General features: G+C 41.3%; 1 protein-coding gene and 1 non-coding gene across 19 annotated transcripts in view; one reads left to right on the top strand and one right to left on the bottom strand.

The window, feature by feature from the left end:
* The window catches only part of LOC131689361 (cell adhesion molecule Dscam2), a 1,607,414-nt gene that overhangs the window by 100,830 nt on the left and 1,486,319 nt on the right, over positions 1–20,265 (top strand). For all 18 annotated transcript variants that reach the window (XR_009305380.1, XR_009305379.1, XM_058974402.1 and 15 more), the window contains one exon: positions 13,087–13,125. Coding sequence is in view for 16 of the 18 variants with exons in the window: in XM_058974402.1 (XP_058830385.1) it covers positions 13,101–13,125 (25 nt within the window). In the remaining 2 variants the exon portion in view is untranslated. The remainder of the gene's footprint in view (positions 1–13,086; positions 13,126–20,265) is intronic.
* LOC131694392 (5.8S ribosomal RNA) lies at positions 176–327 on the bottom strand. Its single transcript, XR_009306490.1, has one exon. It is a non-coding gene; the product is annotated as a 5.8S ribosomal RNA (ribosomal RNA).

Below are 20,265 nucleotides of genomic sequence, written 5' to 3'. Positions count from 1 at the left end.
GCACAGTATACACCAGTATCCAGGCCAGGTTGGAATATGGGATGTATGTGCATCAATCCACGACACGGGGGTGCGCGTGTTAGATTACTAGCTTGAACGTTTTACCAACCACTGAAGGTGGAAAAACGTCACTACGCATACGCGCAACAGCGCGTATAGTTGAATCGATAAACATAGGCACTCAAAAATGTGTACATCGTAGTATTGTACGATGCGCAATATGCGTTCAACTTGTCGGTGTTCATGTGTCCTGCAGTTCACATTCTGACGCGCATTTAGCTGCGGTCTTCATCGATCCACGAGCCGAGTGATCCCCTGCCTCGGGTTTATAGATATAATTTTTCAACAGAAATAAAACACACACATTTCACTCCATCCCTTTTGGCGGACCCACTGGGAAGGTCTGCGGTACACCTTCGTACTCGCGCAAGTGGCGAGTATGAGTACACAGACAACTGCCATTCCTCCCCCGGCCACACATGGCATGTGGGAATCATGCCCGCGCGCGGGGAGGACCAGTGCAATCCTTGAAAACACTCAACCGGTAGCGTGTTTGTTTGTTGTGGGCCTGCATATTAACATATCCCCTGCATGCATGCATGTGTAGTATCACAACAATACACACCTGCTGCTGCACGGCTTCCCGGAATGGCTGGACCAGAACAAATTTGCTGAAGACGTCCGTTGCGACAAGAAGGCAAGTGTTCCTATTTCTGCCGGACGCCGGTAGTGGGCCGACGTAATCCAGCGTTATGAACTGCCATGGGTACTCTACCGGTTTCTGTGCTCCCATCGGTGGGGTGACGTTAACATTCCCTGATTTGCTAACCTGGCATTTCAGACACTCCCGACAAAACCGACGAATTTCCTCACTCATTCTGGGCCAATGGAAGTGTTGTTTCACGGCGGCCAAGGTCTTTTCGAACCCGAACTGGGCTTTTTCGTGTTCCTTATTAATGATTTCCTTACGTTTTGATGTCGGAGGGAAGTGTTTCCAAGCAAACCTTGGGTCACTCTGCCTGCTATTGGTTTTCACATATTGGAACACTTTTCCATCTACAATTCGCTTGTCGCTGTGTTTGGCTGGGTTCGCTCGAATCTTTTCAACGAGGTCTTCGTATGCTTGATCGGCTTGCAGCAGCGTGATTGAGTCAACCTCTATCGATCTTGACAAACAGTCTGCCAGAATGTTGCTTTTTCCCTTTCGGTACTCAAGGTCGAAGTCATAGGCCTGAATGCGGAGCGCCCATCTTAGCAACTTCGCATTCCCCGTGTCTGTACCGAGATTGAATAACCAGAGTAAGCTTCTGGCGTCCGTTACCACCCGAAACTTCGTACCTTCAACATAGTGACGGAAGTGGTGTATTGCAGATAGAACACCTAAGCATTCCTTTTCGACTGCTGAGTACCGTCTCTGTGTGCGGTTTAGCTTTTTGCTAAAGTAGCTTATTACTCGCGTTTCCCCGCCTTGCTCTTGCGCAAGCGCTGCCCCGACGGCTCGGTCCGACGCATCTGATTCGATAGTGAACATACGACTGAAATCTGGGTTTCCAAGGATTGGTGCTGATGTCAACACTGACTTCAGTTCATTGAATCCACTTTCGGCTTCTTTCGTCCACGTAAAGCGTTTGTTTTCCTTTGATAGGAGGTCCGTTATGGGGGCCGTGATCCTACTGTAATCTTTTATAAAGCGTTGGTAAAAGCCGGCCAGTCCCATCAGCCTTCGAATGTCCTGCTGCGTTTTGGGACGTGCATAGTGCAAAATTGGTTGAATCCGTCCACTGTCGATCCTCAACCCGTTTTCACTCAGTAGGTAACCCAAGTACATCACCTGCTTGCGACAAAATCGTGATTTGTCGAGTGAGATGGTTAATCCTGCTTGGCGGAGTCTTTCGGCCACCCTTTTGAGCAGCTTCAGGTGGTCTTCAAACGACTCCGTTGCGATGATTATATCATCGAGATATACAAACACGCGTGGTTCGAGATCAAACCCAATCGCCTTTGCCATCAAACGCGACATTGTGAATGGCGCATTCATGGCGCCGAAGGGCAGTACTTTAAATCTGAATACATCGTTTTTTGAAGCGTTCAACTTCGGCGTTGATGGCATCTTGAACGTAGGGTGAACATTTGTACATCGGGGGATTTCGTGGTACCGCTCCTTCTTTGAGGGTTATACTGTGTTCGATTAGGTGTGTTCGTCCCAGTCTGTCGGTAGAAGTCAGCTCGAAGCCTTTTATGACTTCCGTAAGTTGTCTCCGTTGGTCTGCACTGAGAGTATGTTCAGTCTCTATCAGTTCTGGATCTGGTGTTGACTCGGTTGGCCCTTCATAAACTGGAATGTCCAACGTGTCGTCTTCAGTTTCCACTTCCGCCTGCGATGGAACCTCCGTTGGCTCGATCGTGAAACAAATTGTCGAATCCTCTTTCGGGTTTACGGTTTCAAGTTTCTCCGGGCCATGGCCCATATCTATCATCGGTTTAATTTTAAAGTATTCCCAAAAGTCTGCCCCAAGCATCAGTTTCCTCGAGATTTCTGGGACAACAATTGTTGGAATTACCTTTGTAACATTTTTGTAGGTGAAGGGGATGTTCAAACAGCCGAGACACTTATAATTTGTGCCATCTGCCGTCGAAACGCGTATTGGAGCTGGCTGAATTTTCAAGCCGTATTTTTGTACCAGTTCGAGGGAGTTTAGAACACTTATTCCCGCCCCGGAATCTAAAAGAGCTTCGATTTCAGTGTCAAAAAATTTTACTTTTAAATGGGGACATTTGCTGGCGCGTAGTTTGATATGATAAACCTGCAATAAGGGGTCGTAGTTTAGGGTTTGGAACATTGATTTGGGAACATCTACTGAAGTTGGGATGCTCGAATTCCCCGACTCACACCCCTTCATTCGTTTCCCTGTAATCCGTTTGGAGCTGCACCCGTTGCAATTACGCAACGTTCGCAGTTTCGAATCGTTCGTCCCAGACTCCCGCAACCATAGCAAAACACTAGTTTGGGTTTCGTGCACTGTCGCCAGCCGTGTCCCTCCCCCTGACAATTCCAGCATTTTATCGTGACCTGTCCCTGAATAGGTCGTTCAACTCGTTGCATTGTAGCCCCTGACGATACTTGTTATCTCGGTCTTGTAGTAGGAAAAGAGGAGTCTCTACCTGGTCGACTTCTAAGTAGGTTTAGCGGGGCGTAACGATCGCTTTCGTAGTCACTTCCGTCGGCCTCGATTTGGTTAATGGGGCGGCGAAATTGGTTTTCCGTTTGCTGATGTAGCTGCGGGTCTGCTGCGTCAATTCGATAGTTTAACCTGATCAGTTGTTGGAGATCGTTTATTTCGACGATTGAAATCTTAGATCTGTAATGCTGGCGCATGTTGTCCCAGATCACTTCAAATTTCCTTCGTTTGGATAGTGGCCGAGACAGCATGCGGTTCAGTTTTTCGATTTCGGTGACGAAGGCGATAAAAGGTTCTCCGCGCTGTTGTTTTCTTTCCTGGATCTTTGAACGAATTCCCTGATCTTGGTTAGGGTTCCCAAACCGATACGTTATGCTCGTTTCGAAAACGTCCCAAGAGTAGAAATCATCCACGTGAAGAACCAATCTGATGCTGCTCCATCTAAGAGCATGTGAATATCCCTCAACAGCATTTTTTGGGCACTCCCTCTCGTTCTGCCAGTTTCTTGGCTTTGTAAAGGAAATTTTCTACTGTGATGGACCTTGGCTCTCCCGTAAATCGTAACTTCCATTTCTATACACGTCCGTGCGCTTCATTCCTTCCACGATAGGATCGTCTTTGTTCCCGATACCGTGGTTGTTCATCGGAGTATCTGGAAGTTGAGTGTCTTCCGAAGCTTCTGTGGGAGTCATCTGTACTGTCTTGGTAATTTTGCCGGCATCCAGGAAATCTCGCTAATATTCGACTATCGCATTCATCTTCGCTTGAATCAGTGTTCTGGTCTCGTCCTGGCAAGTTTGACAATGTTGGCCGTGGTGGTCTTTCCGTTGAAGTCGTCTCGAAAGTATTGAGTTCGTGGTCCCTTCGCCGTTTGACTACGTTAGGCTGAATGTTCAGTTGACCCCGTTCCTTCAGGTCCGATAACGCCCGTTGCATATCCTCCCATTCTTTCTTGGTCACCGTCACTGTGGCATCTGCACCTTTTTCTAGAAGTGGCTCCGTTGGCCGTTTAGGCACGGCTCCTTTCCCTGTGTCTCGTGGAGGATTGACGGAAGGCGCCTATTTAAAATCTAATGGCGTAGGAGCCGGAATGGGAAACCTCTGATCTTGCGTACCCCCGGCCCCTTCAGCTTCTTGGATAATGCTATTTATCTTGTTCTTAAACGGAGACAGCGGTGGCCCAAATTGAAAATCTTGCATGACCTTCTCGATTCGCCGAGTCAGGTCTCGACGAATCTTTTTTTCTTCGTCGTTGTTAGCCAAACACCTTTTTACCCTGTACCAATAATGAAGGACTCTCGATTCCAGTTTTTGTTCCACCTTTCTTGATAAAGCTGTTTCTAACATTGAAATTCGTCCCTCAATATGCGCAACTTCATGCATAATGTTAATCGTCGACCGATAATTTCGATCTTCGGCCTGATCTGCCCTGAACAAACTTCGCAAATGTTTCTGTTTCGCTTGAAGATCTTGTAAGAATGCATCTTCTGGTTGCTCCCGAATCATCAACTCATAATCGACTTCCTCTTGGTTCAAATCTTCGGCATGTGAGAAGAGTCGATTCATTTTTTAATGTAGAATACATTTAAGGTTTCAATATAGGGGTCCCGTTTCAAAATATCGGCTGCGGTGCCGCGTCAGATTTTGAACGTTAATAACTTTTATCATACTTAACAGAATGATTTGATTTTTAGGCCAATTTGTTGCAAATATGTTCCTCTATGCTGTATTAAAATTTGAAGTATGTATAACATGTACTAATAACAAAAAAAATGTGTTTTGAAAAATCTTTCGAAAACGACTCGGAAAAGTGAAAATTTTCAGCCCATCCCGCACAGAGCCGTCGTTATGGTAGACCAACCGAACAATAAAATAATGAAAAGTTTATATATAGGTCCACTACATGTTTGTTCGTATGGTTATTCGCATTGGGTTGCTTGACGAGAGCACTTGGTGGGGGAAAGACTGCATATTCCTTTGGTTAGGCCATTAGAAGCCGGACGGAAAGGAAAGGCTCATGCACGGCACGAGAACGAGCGAGAAAGCGATAGTAGTGCATATTAGCGCGATTATATAAATATCTGTCGGTCGGTTTTTCTCATCATTCGTATTCGTTCAAGCACTAGCAAGCAGCCAGTCCATCGAAGAAAAGCAGTGGGCGATGACGACGGCGGAAAAAGTGCCCCAGCTACTGGTGACTCATCGCAACCCGATCAGGAACTGTCGCCCTGCAAGAATTTCGCCCCAACTAAAGGGCAACAGAGTAGGCTATCGTTCCAGCGTCTGGGTCGTGAGATTGTGCAGGACTGCAAAGTCGAGCTACGCTTACAAAGCTCAGTCGTAATGATGCCCCGAGAAGCCAACGATGCCTTCTTGGTCGGTTTGTTCGAGAATGCAAAATAGTGCTTTCTAGCTCACCGTGTCCGCGAGGAGTGCGTCTGAATTATGCTCCCGCAATAAAACAATAAACGGTTCTTTACAGAACCAATTAATTGTGTTCTGATAAGAGTTAAACTGAAATTTACATTTTATGGTGTATAACAAATAATTTTCAGAAAGCAATATAAGAAATACGATGTGTGGAAAGAAAGAAAGAGAATTTAAATTATCCTCTCTCGCTCGTTTTCGTGCACTGCTTTTCCATTCCTTTCTGCTGCTACTACCATCATAACTAAAACGAATGTGCGTGTTCCCCCACCATCTCATGACCAGTGTTGCCACAATTGCATGTCGCTATTACAATTTGAATTATTTTATTGATCCTCTCTAGTATTGATAAAATATAGAACGTGCAAAGTACACTAGTCGCATGCTTTTATTCGAACTTTTTGGCAGCCTCCTTTGATTAACTGCATAAATCGATTTGTTTGTGCAGCTCCTTGCTAGTAGCAAACTAAATAGCCTTTATCAGCGCTAACAAATAACACGAAAGAATTTAAATTTGTGAAAATCTTTTCCTTCCTTCTTTTCAAATCTGCAACATTCTTTGAAAATACTGTTTGAATGTTGTTATTGAAAAACTGAACATGCAAGTTTGCTAGCACTGGCCACTAGATTGAAGGCGATGGAAAGACAGAATATTCGTTTTGGTTATGCTAGTATTGGTAGCCGAACGGAAAGGAAAGGCGCAGGAATGGCACGAAAACGAGCGAGAGAGCGATAGTAGTGCTTTCTCGTGTGTTCATATATGAATATTGGTCGGTCGGTTTTACTCATCATTCGTATTCGTTCAAGCACTAGCAAGCAGCCAGTCCACCGAAGGAAAGCAGTTGGCAATAGCGACGGACGGAAAAAGTGCCCCAGCTACTGGTGACTCATCGGAACTGTCGCCCTGCAAGAATTTCGCCCCAACTAAAGGGCAACTAATCCGTAGGCTATCGTTCCAGCGTCTGGTTCGTGAGATTGTACAGGACTGCAAAGTCGAGCTACGCTTACAAAGCTCTATCGTAATGATGCCCCGAGAAGCCAACGATGCCTACTTGGTCGGTTTGTTGGAGGATGCAAAATAGTGCTTTCTGGCTCACCGTGTCCGCGAGGAGTGCGTCTGAATTATGCTCCCGCAATAAAACAGTAAACGGTTCTTTTCAGGACCAATTAATTATGTTCTAATAAGAGTTAAACTGAAATTTACATTTTATGGTGTATAACAAATAATTTTCAGAAAGCTATATAAGAAATACGATGTGTGGAAAGAAAGAAAGAGAATTTAAATTATCCTCTCTCGCTCGTTTTCGTGCACTGCTTTTCCATTCCTTTCTGCTGCTAATACCATCATAACTAAAACGAATGTGCGTGTTCCCCCACCATCTCATGGCCAGTGTTGCCACAATTGCATGTCGCTATTACAATTTGAATTATTTTATTGATCCTCTCTAGTATTGATAAAATATAGAACGTGCAAAGTACACTAGTCGCTTGCTTTTATTCGAACTTTTTGGCAGCCTCCTTTGATTAACTGCATAAATCATTAGATTTAAATTAACGTCTCGAAGTGAAGTCACGATGCTCCGGTTATGTTACAGACATTACCCACCCATCTTTTTTTTTAGTTTAGTAGAGCGAATACGAACTACTATCGCTCTCTCGCTTGCTCGTTTTCGGGCCATGCGCCTTTTCTTTCTTTTCTGCTACTAATACTAGCATAATCAAAACGAATGTGCGTCTTCCCACCATCCATTTAGTGAGCAGTGTTGCCAAACGCATTTTCAGTTTTTCATCAATAACATTTCAACAATATTTTCAAAGAATACTGTAGATTCGAAAAAAGAAAAATAGTTGGTGATGGAAAAGAATTTCCAATTAGAATTTTTAACCATAATTATAACGAATCATTTGAAAATTTCACATGCAAACGTAATTTCGTTGCATATCATTAGATTTGGATTAACGTCACAAGTGTAGTTACGACACTCCGGTTATGTCGCAGACATTACCCACCCATCTTTTTTATTGTGACCACGACTAACGGTTTAATATAGACACCCCATTTCAATATTTCTGAAGGAACAGAAGGTCGAGTTTGGAAAGTTTGTAACTTTCATTGTACTTAACCAAATTACACAATGTTCGCACTAATGATTCAGAAATATGACCAGGAATCTTCTATTAGATTTGTAAGTATGTATAATTTACATGAATAAAGAAAAATTGATTTTCAGGAATCAATTATTATCTGTTCTTCCATTGGCCAGTACTACGCGACTTCCTCATGCTAACAATTAATTTCATCGTTAGCCATCTCCCTCACCAAGGCCAACAACGCCAACAAAACCGGTCCTTTTCAGGACCACCATCATTTTTGTAAAGAATAATTTGAAATATTCCTCGCCCAAATCACCTTTTGTCCGAAAATTCCAATGAGTATCAACATATTTGAAGACCGTGTTCTTTATGTATTCTACATCTCTCCGGTTATGTCGCAGACATTACCCACCCATCTTTTTTAAATTTTTTTAATCGATTGTATTGTATAGACGTTATAGCAAATGATGTAACCGATATAGCACGTGTTAGACGAGTATGAAATAATAATAGTATATTATAATTAGAACGATTTCTTAACGATATTAATGAACATGCAATAAATAAATAAACAATAAATAAATGAGCGAAATCAGCGAATAATATATCACAATGTATAGATAAAGAATAAATATAAATGTATATAGAATTTATTTCGAAATTTTATTGAGAAATGTCCCTTAGTAGAACGGAAAAATATTTACATAAAGACTGCCAAATTGCGTTGGATGACTGTAAAGTCGAACCGATGTTTGACCCACAAAAAAAAAACGTAAAATGCCTGGTTTTGTTGGGCGCCAAATGTAACTGGCCAGCCTAACGAGCTTCCGAGGTAGGTAAGTGGGTGGTTTATGCGCCACTCTCAGTTGAGAGACCACCCACCTGTTATAGAGCTGCCCGGCCTAGTGAGACCCCTCGGGAGAAGGTTCTGGTTTTCCTCTCTTTAGGAAGGAAGCAAGCTAGCTGGAGACACAGTCCGTCCGCGTCGATGATCCGCCTGCTATACGAGCTAAAGATAATCCGAAACGGCTAATGCGAATTTATTCCGAAACGAAGATTGCACTCGCGGGTTGTTATCATCACTGGCAAAGTCCAAACCGCCAATTCAATCAACCAGAGTTCGACTAGAGAGTGGTTCCGGATGGTATCGGGGCCAACCTCCACAGTAAAAGACAAACAACCCAAAAAAAAAAACTAACACGACACGATTTGACTAGAACTGAAAAACTTCACCAAGACGACAATCAGTGCATTTACCCTACGGGATACATTTTCTGCTATATCGCAAACAGCACATTTTCGCTACATCAATACATTTATTTATAATTATTCACTTTCCGCATTCTGAGATTCATTTCGACCTAGCTAGGCAGTTTTCCCTTCCCATTTGCTCGTGTTCCCTCTCCTATCTCTAAAGCGACGCTCTACTATCTATTGTGCGTGCTCTCGGGGTGTGCTTGTTCGGTGCTGTGATAATTGAACGGCAATCTATATGGTCGAGCCACGCATGGCTAAATTTGACGGTAGGGTACGGCCGTCTATGGTGACCCCATGCGCATGGACATAACAAACATAAAATCACTCTACTCACGACCTAGGGTTTACGTGTTGATGTTGGGCGGGAGACGGCGATTTCTTCTACTGCTGCTGCTGCTACGTGCGATCACTCCTGATCGCGCTAATGTTCGACGATAGTCTTCACCGCCGATTCGTGGACTGCTGGCGGGGTAGTGCCGCCAAATCTCTCGGTCGTCACCGGACAATGTACTAGGTGTGCTGGTACTGCGTTTCGGTAGTCGAATGGTCCTGCCAAGGCGCGGTTTGACGGATGCTGCCTTCTTCCGGCCACGTGTACCACCGGGACCAACCTTGAGACGAACCGTGGGGTCAATAGTGGTTACCAACGAGGAGATGTGATGCTTTGGACGTTCGACGGCTGCCACGAACCTGTGAAATAGATTGCCGTTGCACGGGAACAAATAAGCACAAGCACATTTTTTTTGGTAACCAAAACTACGGGTTTACCTTAAAATCTTCTTCGGCGGGCACACAAGAATCGCCAAGCTAATTGGGTTGCACTATCAATTGCTATTCTGTTAGGGAAGGGAAACTGATTATTGAACTGGGTGAAATTTTTAAGGCCGAATTTAATTACCACGCTGAACACATCACGGCGCGAACAAATGACGAACCACTCTTGCCTCTTCCACTGATTAGTTCAAAGTGGTTTATTGGGCTTTGAAAATCCTCAGATTAACCGCGGATCTGACGTATTTTCCACGAAGTGGACAATAACGACATTCTCGAATTCGCAATAACAGTCCCGAGTTTCCCCAGCTGCATAATAGCATCTCATTTCTACGGGTGGCTTCAAGTGTGCCAGCCCGTCGCTTGCCAGCCATCAGAGTGAAACAGACTCTTCACCGAAGGATGCAAGGGTTCGTGAAGCCTCTTTCGGTAGCCAAATTACACTCCCATCGGTAGCGACGCTAGGCAAAGCAAACTTCAAATTGGCGCGTGCGAAGAACGGTGGTAACTCAAGTGGATTATAGCAAGTCTATTTTAAAGAAGTCTCTCTCGCGCTACCGTAGCAACTCGATTTTGCGAACATTTCTCCATGGTTTAAATTGATAATATGGATACCATGCATAATAAACAATTTAGAACAAATAACAATTTACGCATACGTACTAATATTTACAAAGCTATATACATTTAATTATTTACAATTAACGTACTCGTTACAGATTCAAATTTGAAAAATGTTACATGGTTAATTTTACGAAGATGCGAATTTTAATCCATGTCGCAATTCTATGATTGTGAGTATTGTGTGAATTATATTATAATTTAAACTAAACTGTTCTCGTTAGGGTCAGACCTAAAAAAATGTGAAAAGCCTTCAAACAGCACAGAAAAGCTGTTAGGAAAACTTGGAGTCTCAAACCGAATTACATCTTTGAGTTTATATAAAAAAATGTATGTTTAATAATGTTCTTGTGTGGTGTCAGATGAAAGAAGTGATGACGATCCCGTAAAAGCTTAGCTATCTGCTGAGAATGGTGTTCATTGCGATAACTGGGGCACTTACGACACAGAACTGCGTAGAACTGAAGAACTTATAAATACTATCAATTTGGACAGTCTTCGGCTATCTTTTCTAAGCAACTGGATTTTCGCAAAGATTCTAGGGGAATTCTATTGTGCTTCGGAAAGTAAACATTGAGTAGTAGCTTATTACTGAAAGAGAAGCACATACCACAGAGAACAGACGTCCATCTTTAGCGTTCAACTTGTGTAAAAATCACTAACGTTGTCAAAGCTAATTTGGATATCTCCACCCGGTGCATTATTGTCGTCATGTTTTTAGTAACCGAGTTCGATAGATTGTAAAATCGAATTGTAATGCCTGAAGATATTTAGGTTTGAAGAAAACCATTTTTGTTGTAAAAATCACTTTCAACTGTCCAAACAAAAGGTTCTTTTGAAAATTTTCTCCAGAAATAGTCTTATTATGCAGTGTAGCGCATTCCTCTGTATTTGACTCCTAATGTGCACAGACTCTGGGTCTTACTATAAAAATTGATTCCGTCAGACACTAGTTACACTGTTACCCGTTATATTATACATAAATAATACATTTCTATGCATTGTAATCAATAAATATAACACGTATAGCATAAAATATAGTTAACCCTTAAATGCATAACGCTGTTTTAAAACAATATTACGCAAAACATCTCAAAATTATCACAGTAATGTATTGAAACTATGAAACAATTTTCACAAAATTAAAAAAAAATTGCACCTTTGAGGGTAATATGACTCCCATGTTTGGAAATAAAGTAAAATGTGATATCAATTGATACAAAAAATATCTATTGCAAATTTTTAAAAGACCTACTATGTACAACAATAATGTTGCCAAAAACGGAACCCATTTGTTGCAAAAATCTGAGTGTACCGAAAAGGGAGCATGCAAAAATCGGAACGTGCCAAAAACGGAATCTTACTGTACTATAATTGAACAGCCTCCAAGAAACATAAAAAACACATATCGTCAATACTTCCTCCATTCCATTGCACGTTGAAAAACCTTGTCAATACGCTCCAGTATTGACAAAACAACTGAACGTGTAAGGACCGCTAATATGGAACACAAACAAGATCAAACCAAAGAGAATAGGGAAAGAGACGAATAGTGTGAAGCCAAAAATACCTTATTGAGCAGACCAATCGTGCAATGTAAATAAACATTACTCATGCCTGAGTTGGAGGAGATAAGTATTGTACATCTTTCAAAAAAGAAATTTGAATTTTCGTCAGAATTTAGTGCAATCGTGATTGTAAGGTGCATTTTAGAGTATATGTATGAGTAAAAACAAGCTTTAGAATTATTTCATCTCTTTGTTTCGAAATGCACATCGTTTGATAAACAAATCCAACGATCGACAAAAGGTTTGTTTTCAAAATATAATAGGAGTCATTTGAAGTGCTGCCTTTGGAAGCGGTTGCCAAAATTCTAGTGTTGAAACCATCGTAAAGGGAGTGTTGCCGTTTTGACTGATTTTCACTCTGCGTCTCTTTCCCTATTCTCTTTGGATCAAACATTCTTTACTAGTATATATGATGATTGACAGCAGGAAAAACAACAAAGCACCACAAAAAGCATAAGAAATCAAAACATCGGGAAAACAATATTTAGAACAGATAGATAAATCGTCGTACCCTGAACATCTCGTTCCAAATCCATTCTGGACCGCTCATCATTCCGAATTAGATCCACGAAGAGCGCATCGTACACTCTCCCGGTTGAGGGTCGTACACACGAAATATACACACCCTCATTGCATCTCAGCATCAACGAGGCCTCTATGTGAAGCTTGCAGAGTTCATATTACAGTGGAACACATAATCGCATCCTGTGAAATCTACGAAGACCTCAGAAAAGAAATGAAAATAGATCCAAACATTGCAACGGCACTGGACAATGACCCAGTCGAGGAAGAAAAATGCTAGTTTTCATAAAAGCTGCAGGTCTTTACGATAAAATCTGAAAATAGTGACTATTGTAAAATAAACATAATTCTCTCTCATCATCGCCGTCACGAATGACCCGTATTACGGTGTTAAGTGACGTAAATAAAACAACAACAACATTTTCATTGATATTTTCCCTAGTACTCCATACAAACTTTGGTTTTAATCTGTGAGGCCCGAGACCAGAGGTTTCCTGGGATCCCAAACTTTCGCCATTTTTTGTTTCGTTCTGCTCCCCGATCGTGTGTTGAACAGTGTTACCCTTTCCATTTCGCCTCCGCCTTAATGATCAACTAGAATTTTTAATACAATCTTAAGAATCTAACTATTGCTTTCTTTCTTGCAGGCCAAAAGTGGAAAATGCAAGTGTTGTTGTTTTTTACTGGTAAGTAAGCGATTGCTTCTAGAATAAATAACAAATCTTTTAGCGGGTGTGTGTGTTTCACCATTTTTTTCACCAAGCAGACATAGTTGGCGGTTAGGGTTAATTTCCACAACGCTTTAAATCGCTTCGTCAAACCGTTTTTCTTCAATTTTCAAAATTATATCAGCTGTTTTATTGGCAAAACATCGGGCAACAATTCTGTCGTATAGCAGTGCGACATTTTCGTGTAACGTCAATTGAAGTGATTTTCAGCGACTTTTAAAACTCACTTTATGTGCATACATCGCGTAGTCACATTACAAGACTTTTACAAGTATATTATTTGTGTTTAAATTGAAGTTGTACAGAAACTAAACGAGTTTACGATTGCCACTCCACATTTCCTGTTTTGACATAACACAAACTTGTATTAGCAACCCATTCTAGTTATGTACCAGACTACTACCGAAGACTGCATATCAAGAAGACTGGCAACTCTGTTCAGAATCTGGAGACAGTAACAGCAACGCCACTTGCGGGTAAAGGTGGTATTTCCCATAGTGATGCACACACATATACATTTTTACATTAAGCTTCCTACCTTCCTCCAATAGAGGTGATGTAACTTCTGTCACTTCTCGTTTGCATGGGGGAAGGAAAATAACTGTTTACAACATGAGCGACGGTGAGTTTTAGAGTGTCATGTCTGTTTGTCTGTGGTAAAACCAATAAAATAAAATACGCAACATTTTGAACGTTTCGAATCTATGGGTACCAGTAGGGGAAACAGAGTAGATTTGAAACAGAGGAGAGTTGAAACAGTGCCCATTACTAGCGAAACAGTACCATTAAGGATAAACCAATAATACAATTGTTTTGTTTATATCGTGCTCACAAACCCTCCAAAACACGCCAACTACGTTAAATGAGTGGTTGAATATTTACGGTAACCACACTACAAAAAATGAGCAAAAGTAAGTTTTCGTTATTTTCTTCAAATAGATATAAATAGGATATTAAGTGATGTTCGATCATGAAAATATCACTATTATGTAGTCTAAGAGTTAACATTTATGAATTGTATGCGTTTCTTTCTATCATTGCGATGTATAAATTGTAAATTGTAGATCAACTCTTACTTCTCGACCTAGGAGAGTTGAAGCACCTTGTTTCAACTCTCGTCGATGATGAACTTCTAGTCTTATGGCAATGTTATAATCACATTAGCGTTCTTGAACTAATAATAATAATTAAGATTCTTCCTTCCTGAACTGACAACAGTGATCAACATTCTCAGTTTATTAGTTCTAGGTCATTTATAACGGAATAAGCATTTGTTCAAATTGTTTACTCCTATCAGCTACTGAAGCTTGGAGCGAAGTGACCATAATCCAAAATAAACTATATATTACCGACATGGATACCAAATTACCTGTTTTCATAAAACCGTATCACTTGTAGTCATAAATAGTATCACTGGTCATATCCACCATTTTGATTAACTGTAGAATGTTCTAGGGGAAGTGGTTGGAAAAAAAGATGGGTGGGTAATGTCTGCGACATAACCGGAGAGATGAAGAATACATAAGGAACACGTTCTTTAAATATTTTGATACTCATTGGAATTTTCGGACAAAAGGTGATTTGGGCGAGGAATATTTCAAATTATTCTTTACAAAAATGATGGTGGTCCTGAAAAGGACCGGTTTTGTTGGCGTTGTTGGCCTTGGTGAGGGAGATGGCTAACGATGAAATTAATTGTTAGCATGAGGAAGTCGCGTAGTACTGGCCAATGGAAGAACAGATAATAATTGATTCCTGAAAATCAATTTTTCTTTATTCATGTAAATTATACATACTTACAAATCTAACAGAAGATTCCTGATCATATTTCTGAATCATTAGTGCGAACATTGTGTAATTTGGTTAAGTACAATGAAAGTTACAAACTTTTCAAACTCGACCTTCTGTTCCTTCAGAAATATTGAAATGGGGTGTCTATATTAAACCGTTAGTCGTGGTCACAATAAAAAAAGATGGGTGGGTAATGTCTGTCACATAACCGGAGCGTCGTGATTTCAATTCGAGACGTTAATTTAAATCTAATAATATTCAACAGAATCACGTTTGAATGGGAAATTTTCAAATAATTCTCTATGGTAATAATGGTGGTTCTGAAAAGAACCTTTGGTATCGGCGTTGGTGTTGATGGTGATGCGCTGGATCGTTGGATATTTTTGGCATGATAGTTACGTGCCTGGCGAACTGTTTTGTAGCCTCGAACAAAACGACAAGACTGGCTTCTTCGGGTACCATTACGGCTGAACTTTATAAGCTTAGCTCGACTTTGAAATCTTGCACAATCTCACGAATCAGACACTAGTAGGGCCATTTTGTTTGCTACTAGCACGGAGCTGCACAAAAAAACCATTTAATGCAGTTAGTTCACGGGGGCTGCCAAAAAGCTTGAATAGAAGCATGCGACTTCAACGTTTCTCTTAAACACATGCAACGACACATTCGTTTTGGTAATACTGATAATAACAGTAGAAAGGAATGGAAAAGCAGTGCACGAAACGAGCGAGAGGATAATTTAAATTTTTGTTCCGTGTGCAAGCTACTTCTTTCCACACAACGTATTATGTTGCTTGTTGAAAATTTGCTACACACCTTAAAATGAAAGTTTCAGTTTAACTCTCACTAGAACACAATTGATTGGTCCTGAAAAGAACCGTTGCTTTTATTGTAATTTACGCCCACTCCCACAAACCGACCAAGTAGGCATCACTGGCTTCATTACGGCTGAGTTTTGTAAGCGTAGCTCGACTTTGAAGTAATACACAACCTTACGAACCAGGCGCTGGAATGTTAGCCAGCGGATTAGTTGCTCCGTTGCCCTTTAGTTGGGGCGAAATACTAGCACGGCGACAGTTCCTGATCGGTAGTTGATTGCGATGGGCCACCAGTAGCTGGGGCACTTTTGCGGACCGTCATCATCGCCAACTGCTTTCCTCCGGTGGACTGGCTGCTTGCTAGTGCTTGAACGAATACGAATGATGAGAAAAACCGACCGACCAATATTCATATATGAAAACACGAGAAAGCACTACTATCGCTGTCTCGCTCGTTTTCGTGCCATTCCTTTCCGTTCGGCTACCAATACTAGCATAACCAAAACGAATATTCTGTCTTTCCATCGCCTTCAATTTAGTGGCCAGTGCTAGCAAACTTGCATGTTCAGTTTTTCAATAACAACATTTTCAATATTTTCAAAGAATGTTGCAGATTTGAAAAGAAGGAAGGAGAAGATTTTCACAAATTTAAATTCTTTTGTCTTATTTGTTAGCGCTGATAAAGGCTATTTAGTTTGCTACTAGCAAGGAGCTGCACAAACAAATCGATTTATGCAGTTAATCAACGGAGGCTGCCAAAAAGTTCGAAAAAAAGCATGCGACTAGTGTACTTTGCATATTCTATATTTTATCAATACTAGAGAGGAGCAATAAAATAATTCAAATTGTTATAGCGACATGCAATTGTGGCAACACTGGCCATGAGATGGTGGGAGAACACGCACATTCGTTTTAGTTATGATTGTAGTAGCAGCAGAAAGGAATGGAAAAGCAGTGCACGAAAACGAGCGAGAGAGGATAATTTAAATTCTCTTTCTTTCTTTCCACACATCGTATTTCTTATATAGCTTTCTGAAAATTATTTGTTATACACCATAAAATGTAAATTTCAGTTTAACTCTTATTAGAACACAATTAATTGGTCCTGTAAAGAACCGTTTATTGTTTTATTGCGGGAGCATAATTCAGACGCACTCCCCGCGGACACGGTGAACCACTTTAACTCTTATTAGAACACAGATTAGTTTCTCTGTTGCCCTTTAGTTGGGGCGAAATTCTTGCAGGGCGACAGTTCCTGATCGGGTTGCGATGAGTCACCAGTAGCTGGGGCACTTTTTCCGACCGTCGTCATCGTCAACTTCTTTCCTTCGGTGGACTGGCTGCTTGCTAGTGCTTGAACGAATACGAATGATGAGAAAAACCGACCGACCAATATTCATATATGAACACACGAGAAAGCGCTACTATCGCTCTCGCTCGTTTTCGTGCCATTCCTGTGCCTTTCCTTTCCGTTCGGCTACCAATACTAGCATAACCAAAACGAATATTCTGTCTTTCCATCGCCTTCAATCTAGTGGCCAGTGCTAGCAAACTTGCATGTTCAGTTTTTCAATAACAACATTCAAACAATATTTTCAAAGAATGCTGCAGATTTGAAAAGAAGGAAATGATTTTCACAAATTTAAATTCTTTCGTGTTATTTGTTAGCGCTGATAAAGGCTATTTAGTTTGCTACTAGCAAGGAGCTGCACAAACAAATCGATTTATGCAGTTAATCAACGGAGGCTGCCAAAAAGTTCGAATAAAAGCATGCGACTAGTGTACTTTGCACGTTCTATATTTTATCAATACTAGAGAGGATCAATAAAATAATTCAAATTGTAATAGCGACATGCAATTGTGGCAACACTGGCCAAGAGATGGTGGGGGAACACGCACATTCGTTTTAGTTATGATGGTAGTAGCAGCAGAAAGGAAAGGAAAAGCAGTGCACGAAAACGAGCAAGAGAGGATAATTTAAATTCCCTTTCTTTCTTTCCACGCATCGTATTTTTTATATAGCTTTCTGAAAATTATTTGTTATACACCATAAAATGTAAATTTCAGTTTAACTCTTATTACAACACAATTAATTGGTCCTGTAAAGAACCGTTTATTGTTTTATTGCGGGAGCATAATTCAGACGCACTCCCCGCGGACACGGTGAGCCACAAAGCACTATTTTGCATCCTCGAACAAACCGACCAAGTAGGCATCGTTGGCTTCTCGGGGCATCATTACGACTGAGCTTTGTAAGCGTGGCTCGATTTTGCAGTCCTGCACAATCTCACGACCCAGACGCTGGAACGATAGCCTACTCTGTTGCCCTTTAGTTGGGGCGAAATTCTTGCAGGTCGACAGTTCCTGATCGGGTTGCGATGAGTCACCAGTAGCTGGGGCACTTTTTCCGCCGTCGTCATTGCCAACTGCTTTCCTTCGGTGGACTGGCTGCTTGCTAGTGCTTGAACGAATACGAATGATGAGAAAAACCGACCGACAGATATTTATATAATCGCGCTAATATGCACTACTATCGCTTTCTCGCTCGTTCTCGTGCCGTGCATGAGCCTTTCCTTTCCGTCCGGCTTCTAATGGCCTAACCAAAGGAATATGCCGTCTTTCCCCCACCAACTGCTCTCGTCAAGCAACCCAATGCGAATAACCATAGGAACAAACATGTAGTGGACCTATATATAAACTTTTCATTATTTTATTGTTCGGTTGGTCCACCATTTTGACGGCTCTGTGCGGGATGGGCTGAAAATTTTCACTTTTCCGAGTCGTTTTCGAAAGATTTTTCAAAACACAATTTTTTGTTATTAGTGCATGTTATACATACTTCAAATTTTAATACAGCATAGAGGAACATATTTGCAACAAATTGGCCTAAAATCAAATCATTCTGTTAAGTATGATAAAAGTTATTAACGTTCAAAATCTGACGCGGCGCCGCAGCCGATATTTTGAAACGGGACCCCTATATTGAAAGCTTAAATGTATTCTACATTAAAACCGACCGACCAATATTCATATATGAACACACGAGAAAGCGCCACTATCGCTCTCGCTCGTTTTCGTGCCATTCCTGTACCTTTCCTTTCCGTTCGGCTACCAATACTAGCATAACCAAAACGAATATTCTGTCTTTCCATCGCCTTCAATCTAGTGGCCAGTGCTAGCAAACTTGCATGTTCAGTTTTTCAATAACAACATTCAAACAATATTTTCAAAGAATGCTGCAGATTTGAAAAGAAGGAAAAGATTTTCACAAATTTAAATTCTTTCGTGTTATTTGTTAGCGCTGATAAAGGCTATTTAGTTTGCTACTAGCAAGGAGCTGCACAAACAAATCGATTTATGCAGTTAATCAACGGAGGCTGCCAAAAAGTTCGAATAAAAGCATGCGACTAGTGTACTTTGCACGTTCTATATTTTATCAATACTAGAGAGGATCAATAAAATAATTCAAATTGTAATAGCGACATGCAATTGTGGCAACACTGGCCAAGAGATGGTGGGGGAACACGCACATTCGTTTTAGTTATGATGGTAGTAGCAGCAGAAAGGAAAGGAAAAGCAGTGCACGAAAACGAGCAAGAGAGGATAATTTAAATTCTCTTTCTTTCTTTCCACACATCGTATTTTTTATATAGCTTTCTGAAAATTATTTGTTATACACCATAAAATGTAAATTTCAGTTTAACTCTTATTAGAACACAATTAATTGGTCCTGTAAAGAACCGTTTATTGTTTTATTGCGGGAGCATAATTCAGACGCACTCCCCGCGGACACGGTGAGCCACAAAGCACTATTTTGCATCCTCGAACAAACCGACCAAGTAGGCATCGTTGGCTTCTCGGGGCATCATTACGACTGAGCTTTGTAAGCGTGGCTCGATTTTGCAGTCCTGCACAATCTCACGACCCAGACGCTGGAACGATAGCCTACTCTGTTGCCCTTTAGTTGGGGCGAAATTCTAGCAGGTCGACAGTTCCTGATCGGGTTGCGATGAGTCACCAGTAGCTGGGGCACTTTTTTCCGCCGTCGTCATTGCCAACTGCTTTCCTTCGGTGGACTGGCTGCTTGCTAGTGCTTGAACGAATACGAATGATGAGAAAAACCGACCGACAGATATTTATATAATCGCGCTAATATGCACTACTATCGCTTTCTCGCTCGTTCTCGTGCCGTGCATGAGCCTTTCCTTTCCGTCCGGCTTCTAATGGCCTAACCAAAGGAATATGCCGTCTTTCCCCCACCAACTGCTCTCGTCAAGCAACCCAATGCGAATAACCATAGGAACAAACATGTAGTGGACCTCTATATAAACTTTTCATTATTTTATTGTTCGGTTGGTCCACCATTTTGACGGCTCTGTGCGGGATGGGCTGAAAATTTTCACTTTTCCGAGTCGTTTTCGAAAGATTTTTCAAAACACAATTTTTTGTTATTAGTGCATGTTATACATACTTCAAATTTTAATACAGC

This window comes from Topomyia yanbarensis, chromosome 3 (assembly GCF_030247195.1).
Source record: "Topomyia yanbarensis strain Yona2022 chromosome 3, ASM3024719v1, whole genome shotgun sequence".
NCBI lineage: Eukaryota > Metazoa > Arthropoda > Insecta > Diptera > Culicidae > Topomyia > Topomyia yanbarensis.
This window is presented reverse-complemented; position numbering and strand designations above follow the sequence as displayed.